This window comes from Apodemus sylvaticus, chromosome 8 (assembly GCF_947179515.1).
Source record: "Apodemus sylvaticus chromosome 8, mApoSyl1.1, whole genome shotgun sequence".
Lineage (NCBI taxonomy): Eukaryota > Metazoa > Chordata > Mammalia > Rodentia > Muridae > Apodemus > Apodemus sylvaticus.
Genome location: NC_067479.1, coordinates 66,567,813 through 66,581,846, shown reverse-complemented (window position 1 = coordinate 66,581,846; position 14,034 = coordinate 66,567,813). Strand labels below are relative to the sequence as shown.

General features: G+C 46.4%; 1 protein-coding gene across 1 annotated transcript in view; it reads left to right on the top strand.

Moving 5' to 3' along the window:
• Positions 1–14,034, top strand: part of Mipep (mitochondrial intermediate peptidase) — a 128,539-nt gene that overhangs the window by 100,611 nt on the left and 13,894 nt on the right. The window contains exons 17-18 of the mRNA XM_052191265.1: positions 3,398–3,519; positions 7,102–7,175. Of these exons, the coding sequence (XP_052047225.1) occupies positions 3,398–3,519; positions 7,102–7,175 (196 nt within the window). The remainder of the gene's footprint in view (positions 1–3,397; positions 3,520–7,101; positions 7,176–14,034) is intronic.

Below are 14,034 nucleotides of genomic sequence, written 5' to 3'. Positions count from 1 at the left end.
CCCCAAAGGACAGTGGGAGCCCCAAAGGACAGTGGGAGCCCTGTAGCCTCCACTCTGCGTTCTCTGGCAGGGCGCAGTGTCACAGTGTCACAGTATCACAGTGTCACAGTGTCACAGTGTCCATATCTTCCCTGCACTGCCTCACCAGGCAGAGATGGGATCCTGAGTGTCTGCACACAGCAGCATACCCGCAGCAGCATTGAGAGTCAGCCTGGGCCAGAGGGAGCAGTCCCAGGTCTTGTCACTGGCCCTGTCATGCTCTTCATGCTGTGTGTCTGGAAGACCCTGAGGAAAGGGAACTGTGCTCTTGGATAAATACCTCTTGGGAAGATTTAGAGGAGAAATGATGCCACATTCTATAGCCCTACAGCCTTACTCCAGAGAGAATAATGTGGAAAGAGGAAGGGAAGTGAGAGCTTGAATGAGGCTGAATTAGCGGGAATCTGGTCATTGTGTTCGGAACAGCAGTGTAATTGCAGGGCTTCCCATGAGCTTATGCACCTCAGATGAAAGGCGGCAGGCAGGTATGATTTCTTATTGTGCCCGGAGCTCAATGAAGGGCTTAGAACCAAATCCAAGACTATAATTAGAGAGGAGCAAGGGGCAGTGAGGCCGCACTCCATGCTGCAAGGCTCTCCTCTTGCACCTGATGTTTTTCCTGGTCTCAAAGTTCTTGCTTTTATTGAGCTATTTATATAGACTCGCCTGTGAATTGAAACTATGGAATCTCAGTTCTCAGCTCAGCCAGGCTGCTGCTGAAGTATGTCTGCTCTCTGAATAGAACAGATAAGGCTCAGCAGGAATCTACACTCTGTAGCTGCCCCTCATCCGACCCCAGTCATGACTGTGGAGCTAGTTCTACAGGTCACTAGGAAGACAAAGACAAAGCCCTCGGGCCCTGTGCTGCTGGCTCCGTGAGATGCTGGAATGGATGTCCTGATGAAGTAGCAACACTGAAGCAGCCAGCCACATTCTGCCAAAGTCTCATCCCACCACAGCCCAATTGCTCTCCGAGAAAATCCCAGGTGTAGATTAAGATTCTAGCACACCATAAAAGAATGCAAACCCCCACCAACATCCCCAAATAAGGCAGAACTATATGTAGGTTTAAATGGATTCCAGAGGACCACCCTTTTGGATAAAAATGCGGCCAGTTGGAGCTGTACTGAAATTTGACCACAGGTAGTCCTGGGCTAGTTGTCTTTCTCTTTAAAACCACTGTGGGAGGCTGGGAAGATGGCATGTCAGTAAAGTGCTTGCTACCTGAGTGTGTGAACTCACACCTACATGAGAAGCTCACTTGGCAGTACATATGTGTTACCCAGCGGTGGGGAGGTAAAGACAGGAGACTCTGGTAGTCAAGCCTCCTTGGTGAGCTCTGGGGTAGTGGGAGACCCCGGCTCAGAAACTAAGGTGGCAAGCAGCTGCAGAAGACACCTGATGTTGACTTCTGGGCTCTTCATGTGTGTACAAGCATGTTCATGTACACACATACCCTGCTTTGTCTAAACAAGGCCTGTAGTTGCCGGGTTTACCCCACCTGCCTCCCTGCCACAAGGGCCTTAGGTGACAAGAGGCCGAGGGGCTGAGTCTCTAGGGCCTTTCCCAGCAGTGGAGTAGCCTTCCCTTGGCCTTTGGCAGCCCCGCTTTGTGCACTGCACCCGTGCCTGAAGGAACAAGTATCTTGTGCCAGGTAGAGAGCAGGCCTGGCTACTGACGGGACCCAGGAGGGCAGGCAAGCACACATGTGTAGTTTGAGTGCTGGTCTGGAGGTCTCAGTCTTGTTCTGACTGGCTTCGTGCCTTGCTGGTGAGGGTGTTGCCCTCATAGATGGCTGGTTTCACAGGAGACTCTGCTAGACAAGACCCTCTCCCACATAGTGTCTACCTTATTTCTAATCATATCTTTTTGTAAAAAACGAGAGTGGACATTGAAGATATCTTTGCCACAGTGGTCCGGTGGCCCATGCTGGTTGGGATACTTCTGCAAACCTTCCTATAAACAGCACCTGTCCACTCCAGACAGGGTTAATTCCCTCAAAAGATGTATATAGTGGTGTAACTAGTTCATGACCTTTGCTTTAAAATGTGAGCTACGCAGGGGTTCGGAGTGGCCTGAGACTTGCCTTACCTTTGTGATGAGGGGACCATCCTTTCAAACAGCTTGGTTTCTTTATGTATTAACTAGAATTTGCTCATCTAGTTCATAGCATGCTACAAAGTTGCAAGAATTATAGTTTATTTACACTTTATTTCCCAGGAAATATAGGACTTGTTAAAGAATTATTATACAAGAAAAAAAGGTTTTTTTTAAAAAAAAGTCTTTTAGGTCAGATAAAATATATGCTTGAAGAAAGTGTAAAATTGTGTCAAAAAGCCAGGTGTTAGTGGTGCACACCTTTTTGTTGTTGTTTTTTGTTTTTTGTCTTTTTGGTTTTTGTTTTGTTTTTTGCATTTGGTTTTTTCAAGACAAGAGTTTCTCTGTATAGCCCTGGCTGTCCTGGAGCTCACTCTGTAGACCAGGCAGGCTTCGAACTCAGAAATCCACCTGCCTCTGCCTCCCAGAGTGCTGGGATTACAAGCGTGCGCCACCGCTACCACCACCACCCAGCTGGTGCACACCTTTAAACCCAGCACTGGGGAGGCAGAGGCCAGACTGGTCTTCAGAGTGAGTTCCAGGACAGCCAGAGATACCCAGAGAAACACTGCTTCAAAACAAACAAAATTGCTTTAGAAAACTGAAACCCTAACTGTCCTCTGGGACAAGGTCAGCAATGCTGTCCTGGGAGCTTACGCCTGCCCCTGCGCTGCCCTCTTGGGCGTGCTTTCCGTGGCATTGGTAGGAAAAGAAGTCTCCAGTGGGTTTGCTGTTCTTTCTTAAGGTCACTTCTCATCTGTCCTCAGAGCAGATCCCATAGGAAGTCCCCTTCAGATGCCTGTGATTGGGCTGGCCCTGTGCCTCTGCTGCTGCTCCTGTTGCTTCTGTTTGGTTGTCCCCTCCCTCTACCTGCCATGCACATCCTACAGTGACAAACATGTTCTTTCAGAGGACCCAGATTTGATACCCAGTACCTACATGGTGGTCCACAACCTTCTGTAACTCCAATTCCGGAGGATCCAGCATCCTCCTTTAACCTCGGTGGGCGCCGGGCACGAATGTGGTGCAGGTGATGCAGGCATAAAACTAAATACAGCCACATTGAGAGGGATTGACTTAGAATGCCAGTTTATTCAGACACAATTAAGGGGACACAAGTGAGCCCACAGTAGTCTACAGATATGACAATGGCGATGCTGTGAGTGACATGACTCCTTGCGGTGAGATTTGAGATGTATCTGCAGCACTGTGTCCTCTTGGACACTGGTCTCAGCTCCTGTTCTGGTTTCTGTCTTGGCAGGCCTGGCAGCTGAGGTTCAGCCACCTCGTGGGATATGGTGCCAAGTATTACTCCTACCTGATGTCCAGGGCTGTAGCATCCATGGTCTGGAAGGAGTGCTTCCTACAGGATCCTTTTAACAGGTAATGAAGGTGGGATGGGGACATTCATGAAACATCCCTTTCTCAATCCACAAGATGAAGCACATGCACACGCACAGGCACACACAGTGTCCAATGTCAGTGGCTTAGAACTTTGTTGCCCTGGCTGTGAGGGTTTGGGGGGAAAGTATGATCAGTCTTTTACTAGGCCTCTCCCTCCAATGAGCCCTTCTGCCTCCCAGTGTGACCCTGTGTTCCCTCACTGTGTAGCTCTGAGGCCTTCTGTGGGGCTTTCCCAGTATCCTCAGGGATAGAGGAGCTCCTATACGAGGTCTCCCAGCATCTGCACAGAGCATCCTGCACTGTCTTCCATGCAGCCCCTGTGGCTCCTGGTGCGAAATTTCCCAAGACTTTCCTGCTGAAGTCTATATGCAACTGGAGTTCCAGGCCTAAGTCCCTTATCCCTCTATCCTGCCCACCATAGGATTTTGTTTATTTGTCTGTTTGTTTGTTTGTTTGTTTGTTTGTTTGTTTCCCTTGTCTGGAGCAGCATTCATCTATTGCCATTAACACCCAGTTCATTTCTAGAAATGGACCTTGTTCTGCTTGAATGCCTTCTTTGTCTGGGGAAATGTCCATATAGAAAATGGGCAGTCCTGAGGAAGGAGCTACTCTCCTGAGAAGGGGACTGCTCTCCTGAGGAGGGGGTTGCTCTCCTGAGGAGGGGACTGCTCTCCTGAGGAGGGGGACTGCTCTCCTGAGGAGGGGCTGCTCTCCTGAGAAGGGGACTGCTCTCCTGAGGAGGGTGTTGCTCTCCTGAGGAGGGGGCTGATCTCCTGAGGAGGGGGCTGCTCTCCTGAGGAGGGGGCTGCTCTCCTGAGGAGGGGGCTGCTCTCCTGAGAGGGGGGGCTGTTCTCCTGAGGAGGGGGGCTGTTCTCCTGTTCACCTTGACTGAGATCCCTCCCTGGTAGCCACGCACTGCCCCTTGAGCAGCACAGGTGGCTACAGCATGCTATCCCCACACCACTCCCTGCCATCTGGCATCTGCTGGGCCCCATGAAGCCTTGACCTGTGTGTCCTTCATCAGGATGACCAGTGGTTTAGATTAGCATCCACCATGTTGATAGAATATTCAAGACGACCTTCTGGACCACTCTCAGAAGCCATATTAGTAGATTAGCAACAAATGTGTCCTTGTAGGAATATCAAGTCCACTCCTGCCCAGAGCATGGTCAGACCTGGCCAGAGAGCATACAGGTGAGTGCTAGTGGCCTGTCTTCTAGCCATAGGTAAAAATAGAATGGGTTATCTTAAGCTTTGTCTCAGCTTGAGTTCCTCCTGGTATCCTCACAGGACCTTGTAACAGTAGGAGCCCAGAGGATCTGTGGCTCTGGCTTCAGCATTCCTTAGAAGGAGCTTCCTTTGAAAGCAAACCAGTAATTACAGCCTGATGTCATAGCGCTCAGAGCACTTCATCTCCTCACCACCCAAGTGAGATATCCCTGACACCTCTCAGGCATCCAGGAGATGGTTATCGCCTCTGCAGCTTTACCTGTTAACACACACAGCCTCTCAGTAGCTTTCCAGCAACTGGGCAGAGCTGGGGGACCAAGGGTGAGGTGACAATGGAGACAAAAGAGGATCCTGTGCCCCCACCCCACCCCACTCCCTTGTCTTCTCTGCCTTTCCTACTGTTCCACAGATCCAGATAACCTCAGAAGTAAATAATCACATTCAGGTCCAGAGTCTTTTCAGTTTGGATCTGACCATCACATTTTACTGTTTTTCACAGCTTGGTCCCCACGTTTTATTCTGTCTCCTGCCCTTTGCAAACTGCAGACACTTGGTCTGCTTTACAGACTAATAATTTCCAAAGGGTCAACAGCCAAACTTGACGACGATAAATCAGCTTCAGGGATGGCAGCTCTTTACTGAAGATTTCTATAAAATGTGCAAAATATCATCTTGTCTGAAAGAACTGTACTTTAGTAGAAAACCACATGCTAATAAAAACATATCTCCAAATATTTCTCTGTTGGTTATATGTGAATTCTTGCCTAGACACATAGCTGTTGTCCTTTTATGATCATGTAAAGTTAGCTTGTAAAAGTACTCTCTGGACTAGGAAATTCCTAAACTCTGTCAGAGAGACCTCTTTCTTTCTCTGGTTGTGTTTGGTTTGGTACAGGCTGCCTTGGAACTCAGGACGCTTCCTCCTCAGCCTCCAGAGTTAGGCATACAGGTCTTCACTAAAGGATTTTTTTTTTTTCGAGACAGGTTTCTGTGTAGCCCTGGCTGTCTTGGAACTCACTCTGTAGACCAGGCTGGCCTTGAGCTCAGAAATCCGCCTGCCTCTGCCTCCCAAGTGCTGAGATTAAAGGCGTGGGCCACCACTGCCTGGCCACTAAAGGATTTTTCTAACCGAGAGCCAGACTCTGGTACTTGGGGTCCCAGAACAGAGACATGCCAGGGAGGCCACGGGGAGGGCTTTGATTTGGGGGAAGGATGCTGTCTTCCATGGCCAGAAGGAGGGACACATCACCTCTTCTCCACACCCAGCCAGAAGTTGGCCAAAGCCTTTTACATTTTTCTCTGAGAGGGCCCTGCCTCTATGGGAGTTTCCTGCTTTGCCTTACTATTCATGATATGTAGGAGACAGAGGTGAGCAGAGTTTTTTGAGTTGAAGTTCAGCCTAGTCTACAGAGTGAGTTCCAGGATAGATGGGGCTACACAGAGAAACCTTCTTTCAAAAAATCAAAATAATTTATTTTATATATAATACTTTATCATATATAATATATTATATGTCAATATAATATATATTATATTAAAATCAATATAATTTATTTTATATATAATACTTTATGATATATAATATACTTACTTTATCTTATACACACACACACACACACACTACATGAAATGCTGTTGAAGTCTGGGTCCCCAGCACCCAGACAGAAAGCCCGATGCAGTATCATAGGCCTGCAGTCCCAGCATCAGGAAAGTATATGTGGGCTCATCCCTAGAGCTTACTAGCCAGTCCGCCTAGCTGAATCAGGAGCGCTAGAGTCAGTAAAAAACTCTCAAAAAATAAGCTGAAGAGTCATTGAGAAAGTCACCCAATGCTGACTTCTGACCCCCATGTACACGTGTGCACACATACTTGCACATCCACCTACATGTGCTTATACTTCATGAGCACGCATGCATAAACACACACAAACACACACACACACACACACACACACACACACACACGCACGCACGCACACACATCCAGTTAGAGACAGAATTGCCTTTTACACCCACTGAAAAAAATAGTCAAGGGTTAGTAGAATAAAAATAATATCAAAATGCATTCAGTTCATGGCTGTGTGTGTAGCTCAGTGGTAGACACTCACCATAGCATGTTCAAAGCCCTGAGTTCAGTTGCCAGCATCACACCAAAAACAGTCCTGATCTCACTAAGGTGTGTAGTTGGTTGTGTTAAAAGTACTATGTTTTACATAAAATATAAAAACACTAAACACCGTGTTTTTTAGTATAGATGTCCCCAGAGTTTAAGACATAGATGAAGCCACACAGATTGTGTGAGCAGTGTGGATAACAGATTCTCGTCTCCAGGGCCGCCGGGGAGCGCTACCGCAGAGAGATGTTAGCCCACGGCGGAGGCAAGGAGCCCATGCGCATGATTCAAGGTACAGTACAGCCCATGCTGGCACCTCTTCTGGGACTTAAGGATTTGTTTTTAACCCTTATGGGTTATGTGATATGGTGTTAGCTCTCAGAATGTTGGAAATACTGTAACAGAAAATAGCTTACCAGAAGTCCCGAGATGTATGCCTGTAAGCAGTAAACAGGTCACAGTGGAAGGTTTGTTTTTAATTTGGGGTTTTCTGTCATTATTTTAGCCTAAAGAATTCACATATTTATTCCCTTTGTTGTTGTTGTTGTTGTTATTGTGGTGGTTGTTGTTCTGAGAAACCCAATGCTTAGGGTCAGAGATTTGGTCTGTTGAATAATTAGAACCTAATTAAGCATCTTTTTATAGTATCAAAAATTTTTGTTTTCCTAGATACTTGACAAATGTTAATTTATGGAAATTCTAATTGTAGACAGAAGTCACTGTCATGAGTTTTCATGGAGTATTCTCACAATTATTGCAAGATGTGCTTCTCAAGATATTGATATTTATAATAGCTAGCTAAGCCTTTTGACTGTTCAGTGAAATTGCCCTGTTAAATGAACTGATTCCCAGTATTGGGGATATACTGTCTCCTTGTGGCACTTGCGTGCGTCCTGGTGGTAGCTGTTCTAAAGTGTCTGCTCTCCTCTCTCTGTTGACTTAAAGCCAGATCCTTGCCTGTCATTCTTCGTGTGTTCATCAGTCATGCAAGTGGTAATGAGTGCCAGGCCCGCTTGTAAGCTCCAGGGGCAGAGGAATGACCCACGCCTAGGCAGATCCTGCTCCCAAGAGTCTGCATTCATTTGATCAGCCTGTCTGGGTTGGTTGGATAGTTGAGGTGTTCGTCCAGGCTCCCTTTGCTTGATGCCCACTGACATTACGGTATCGTGCATTAGTGAACAGCTCCAGATTGCCTGCTTTTAATGAAGAATTTATGCTAATCTTGCTTCAATGTCCTCCTTGCTGCCCCTTGGCCCTTCTTGATCTTTGCTACATCTGGAATTGTTTCTGTGTGACTTTCCCTCACAATAGGGCCTGACTATGTTACCCTGACTGTGACTTTTAAACTGAGGCAATCCACCTTCATCAGCTTTCCGAATAGCTGGAACTGTGGGCATGCACCACCACATTCCTGGCTAGAACTGTTTTAAAGGGTTCTACAAGGTAGTTAATCTAACCTCCTTAGTAAGCTTTTGAGGCAAGAACTGTCATTATCTGCATTTTATAGATGATGAAGAAGGGCAAGTCCCTGCTCCTTCCTATCGGGAGCAGTGAATAGAAGAGTCAGAATTCAAACCTGGAACTTCGGCAAAGACCAAACTTTTCAGGAGCCTGAGAAACAGAGTGCAGGCAGAAGAGAAATTAATTGGCTCTGCTATTTGACAATAGGCTACATACTGGCAGCATAGAGTCCCGTGCAGACAGCCAAGCTCAGTGGAGAAGTGGCTTGCTCAGGGCGATAGATTGTGTCACTTGTGATGTGTGTGTGCTTTCCTGGGCTGTAAATGCTGTCCTCGTTTCACACTGTTCAGCAGAAGTCAAAACTTCCTTCTGTTCATGCTTCTCTTGACTGCTCTGGTTTTTCACTCCACCTCTGACCACACTACATCCTCCTTGTACAAATTCCGTGCTTTACTGAAATCTAAAAATCATTATTTTTTTACACTCAAAGTCCTATTCTCTTAAGAGGAAAAAAAAAAGTTCACAGTATGGGCTACAGTACAACATTTAGATTCCAGTTACAACTGCCAATACACCATCTTTGCTTGTACAGTATTTTAATATTTCTCTTCATGCTTTTCCTTCAGATACTACTGTTGATTTGTACGATTTATTGCATAAATGTGTGATCTGCTCTTGTCCCACCCTCCTTGAAGAATGCAGTGGGCAGAGCACCAGAGTCCAAGTGGGAGGTGCTTTAATATCAATTCAGGATTGGCAGATGAGCTTTGCATGGGACAGACCATGTAAATCAGATGGACAGGTGGGGTTTCAATGATATCCAAGGCTTATGCTATCCAAGATAAGCTCTGATAAGTGTGAAAACTTGGGGGCAGGTATGGGGTGGGGGGTGGAGTTTCTGGGTACCAGCAGAGAGCAGTCCCTTGCAGAGTCACCATCAGAAGTAGCAGGAACTCCAGACTCCAGCAGGTCCTGGCCATAGAAGCAACCCCAGGGACAAACCTAGGGTTAGGTGGTGGTGGTGGTGGTGGTGGTGGTGGTGTGTGTGTGTGTGTGTGTGTGTGTGTGTTGCCCCAGCTACACTAAGGGTTATCAGCCTGTTCCATGTGGTTCCTTTACCCTCAAGACTTGACCTTCCAACTATAAGAAAGGTAGGGGCTACCTTACCCCCAAAGCACATATGGCTTTCCTCCCCTGTGGAAAGTTCCATTTTCATGGATATGTTATGTATTTAACTGCACATCACCCGGTGGTTCTCACAGGAGACAGGCTGCTCTGTCTGACAGAGTGTCAGACAGACTGGGCCTTCCCCCTGGATGGTGTACCATGCTGAAAACAGCATTCTCTCACTGGAGAAGAAAGTGTGGCAGAAGAGAACTGGAAGTTTAGTTTCTAGATCTGCCACCATTTCACGGCAAGGTCAGACTACCTCACTAAGATAAAATTAACTTTGACTTCTGCTGTCTTGTAGAGGGGTATACATGGTGTGTGTGCATGTGGTAATGAGTCAGAGCTTCCCAGGCAGTTGGGCCTTATGGATTTTTAAATGCACTCATAGATCATGTAAAGAAATCTTATTTAATGGCAAAGCCCCACAACTGGACATGGTGTGGCAAAGCCTGACTGAAGCCCACTTTCTTGGTTGAGGTTCCAGGTGAGCCCACACCCTCTCTGTGTGGTGTGAATGGGGAGTCTGGCTGTGCCTTCCACCCCCTGCTGAGTTTCTGAGCAACAGTAAGTGTTGAATTTCTGGATACTTTTGCCTGAGATAAAACATGAAGATACAGTATTTTCTTTCACAATAATATTCTCTAAGATCCATACTGGAATGTTTACTTAAGTTGTGCTGTACTGAGCATAAACCAGAATCTACTTTTTTTTTTCACTATTTTAGAATGTGTATAGTTTTTTAAAACACATAGTTTTATAAAAAGGTAAAGCGTCCCAAGCTGGTGAGTATCTGGCCAGGGATATTCTGTTCTTCCTGGGAAACCTGTTTCCCAGAAGCAAGAGGAGTGGTCATGAGTGTTGCGGTAGGAACAGTTTGTGGGTGACAGAGGAGCCCTCGTACAAGCCGTTGCTCCCTAAGAGTTTGTCCTGGGCCCCTGCTGAGGTTGTGGGTTTAGATACTACTTAACTTTCCATAGTTTTTACTGCTTACTAAAAAGTCATCATGCCAGGAGCTTGTTGCTGTGTCACCTCCCTTAGTTCCCTGTAACCAGGGTCTCTGTGTTTATAAATCAACACAGTCAACCAAGCCAATGCCCTACCACTGCTGCCTGGCTTGCAGAACTTCTGACCCAAGATTGATCTTTAGATCACAGGGCGTGACATGAGCCTGGAGGGCTCCTGTGTCCCCAGCTCTGTGTTGTCTCTTTTTCTCATGGGGCAATCCGAGCATTCCCATTGCCCTTCAGAGACCCATCTGGCCCTCGCTCTGCTGGCCTCATCTGAGCACCTTCTGCGCTGTGCAGAGCCTCCCACTTCCTCCCGTGCAGAGCATCATCAAGTAACCACAGCTACCCTCATGGAAGGACTTCAGCCAAAGCCCTTGGTCCCTTCAAACCTGTGCTCTGACCACCGCCCCTTCTACAGACAAGCTCAGCTTTATTTTGATGCCTCCATGGCCAGAAGCAGTTTGCAAACTGATATCTGACAGTTCTAAAGATCAGATAAGAGAAAAATAGGAGATAAATGAGTCAGTTCTCAGGAAACTGAAACTCCCTTCCTAAGTGACTCACAGAAAAGGTCTAGAAAGCCCTCAAGGCCTGACCTTAAACTGATTAAAATCATTTACTACTTTGCATTTGTGCAAATCTTTATAGGAGCAAAATGCATTCACCTTGCCATAACTATTCTGAATCATCTCTTCTAGCTCTTTAGATATTATTTATGTTCACAAAAACAAGCCAAAGGATTATAGCTTATACTCCCAAAGGTCACCCCAAGGAGATTAATAAAAGCAATCAACTCAGATATTTGCTCTTCTTTAAAAGCCTTCTTAGAACCAGGCATGGAAGACTCCCAGCATGCAGACACTGGGTCACACCATGCACCTAATCATAGATTCACATCATCCACCCAAACATGAGGTCACACCATCTACCCAGACACAGGTTTACAACTTCCATGCAGACATGGATTTACACCATCCTCCTTGAATTGCAACCAGGACTCTTGAGGGAAATGGTTGGCTGATTCTAGGCCCAGAGCAGGGAAGACTCTGGAAATGATCCAGGAGTACCTTTTGGTGCCATGCTCAGAAGTGGCAAGTGTGTTACTGGCAGTGAGCATGCTGACAGAGTTCCCAGTGGCCACATCTTGAGCACCTAGATCAGTAGCACCACACTGAGATGAAATCTGGAGCCTCAAATATGGCCCTGTGTGCCCACACTAGTCAAAAGCTAACTCAATATCCAGGTAAACTGAGGAAGGCAGCAAGACATAGCATTGGCACCTGGGGTCAGTGCTGATAGCAGATGGCCAATCCTGATAGTGCTGATAGAGAACAAATCTCAATTATGTGGGATCTGCGGCAGGTGCCTGGTAAGAAAGGGATAGAAAGTCATACATGTACACACACACACAAACACACACACACACACACACACACACACTCGGTGGGCCCAGCCACCAGTTTCATTCATTTTCACAAGTGCATATCCATACTTATATACGTACAAATATACCTACATATATCTATCTGTATTTGTACGTATATAAGATATACATACCTTATTTTTAGTTTCAGCCTTTTTATAGCTTCTTACACAAAAGTTCTTTATAAAATTACCTCACAGATAAAATGTTACACAAAAGGGAGTTACGGAAGGATGCTGATAGTAAGTTCAAAACAGTTTCATTCTGTAAGCTCATTATAAGTTCACAGCAACAATTTCACACGGCCTTGCTTTATCACACTGCACACCTGTGGTCTCATCCTTGGACCTGACCTAGAATGAATGTTTTCCCTCGATCACAAATCTGTCCCAAGCCTATTTCTCTTCTAAGTGCAATTTATGAAGGCTTATTGTATTCCTTATAATGCAGCCTTTGCTTACTATTGTATGAGGAGGGGGCACATTCTATTCTTGATTCTAACTGTATTATATCTTTCTGCCAAAACAACTAACACCATCTACTTAAACTTTTTTCCTAAAATTACTTGAATCAAATCAGGAATTCTATAAAGTTGTTAATTCGCCTAAACTGTATTATTATATGAAAGTTCATTTTCATATTGATCTACAGGAAATTTGCCCAATAGGGTGCGCTGGTGCCCAGGAATCATTAGGCTATGTAACAGTGGCGGAGAGGCACATCAGCAGTGAGAGGCAGTCCTGGGATGCAGGCTCTGGGGTTCTTGTCTCACAGAGCACACCCATGGCAGCCACGGAAAACAGTGGGCCATCTCCAGAAAACTCACTCACTTGCCAGAGTCTTTCCTACATGGCTCGTGCCACACACTGACACAGACATTGAAAGCAGTGAATGGACAGAGCAGATAGATTTCCCATGGAGAGGAATTCTCATCAGTTATGTAGCTTCTCTCTCAGAGAATGCCATCCAACCCTTCCCTAGCTTTGGTCTGTGTGGTGTGAACCCAGTCATCCCATCCCACCCCGCCCCCCAATACTGTGGAAGATAAACAGGTAGAACCTTTCTTATGAGCTTGGCAGATGGCATCTCATCCAGCTGGTGAGGAGTGGCTGGCAGTGACAAGTTGTAAGGCTCCTATGTCCCTGTGAGGAGAGGTGTGCTGCCCCATGGTCTTCTGTCCTCAAATCACATCCTCAACCCAATCATCAGTAGACCAGATAACTGAAACTGTGAAATCATTTTACCTCATGTCTGAGAAGCACTCAGCAAAGCTGTTAAGGTTTGGATAAGGAGGGACAGAGGAACCTGCAGAGACAAGACCAGTCAAGAGCCAAGGGAACTCTGGGTGGGACTTGGGAGGTGATGGGGACAAGGCACACATTTCATCAGCCACACTCTGTATTGGCCTTTTAGCTGTAACAAATATGTCCTCACAGCACAGGATGCTGACCACCAGGGAACTGGCTAGCTCTGGACCACATGGGGGCTCTGCACATTACTGGATTTGAGTAAATATTGATGGCCTGCTTGTGATTACATTGAGGCTATGATATGGGGCTACATTTTTTGCTTCCTGGCAACCATTACTGCTCTAACAGTGTGTTAGTTAGGGGTTTACTGCTGTGAACAGACACCATGACCAAGGCAACTCTTATAAGGAAACATTTAATTGGGGCTGGCTTACAGGTTCAGAGGTTCAATCCATTATCATCAAAGTGGGAGCATGGCAGTGACTAGGCAGGCATGGTTCAGGAGGAGCTGAGAGTTCTACATCTTCATCTGAAGAAAGTTAGGAAGACTGACTTCCAGGCAACTAGGATGAGGTTATTAAAGCCCACACCCACAGTGGCACACTTTCTTCAACAAGGCCACCCCTAATAGCGCCACTCCCTGGGCCAAGTATATTCAAACCACCACAGACTTGGGGGCGAGGGTGGGATGTAAAGGCACGTAGATTCTATTGGAGTAAAGTGATACAAGTGCAGCTAGGAAGAGGAGACACCAGGCTGTCCAGGGCTCTGCAGACTGCAGGCATTTGTTTGAGGACTCTGAGGGACCAGACAGTGCTGAAGGCAGACTTACTTCTGATA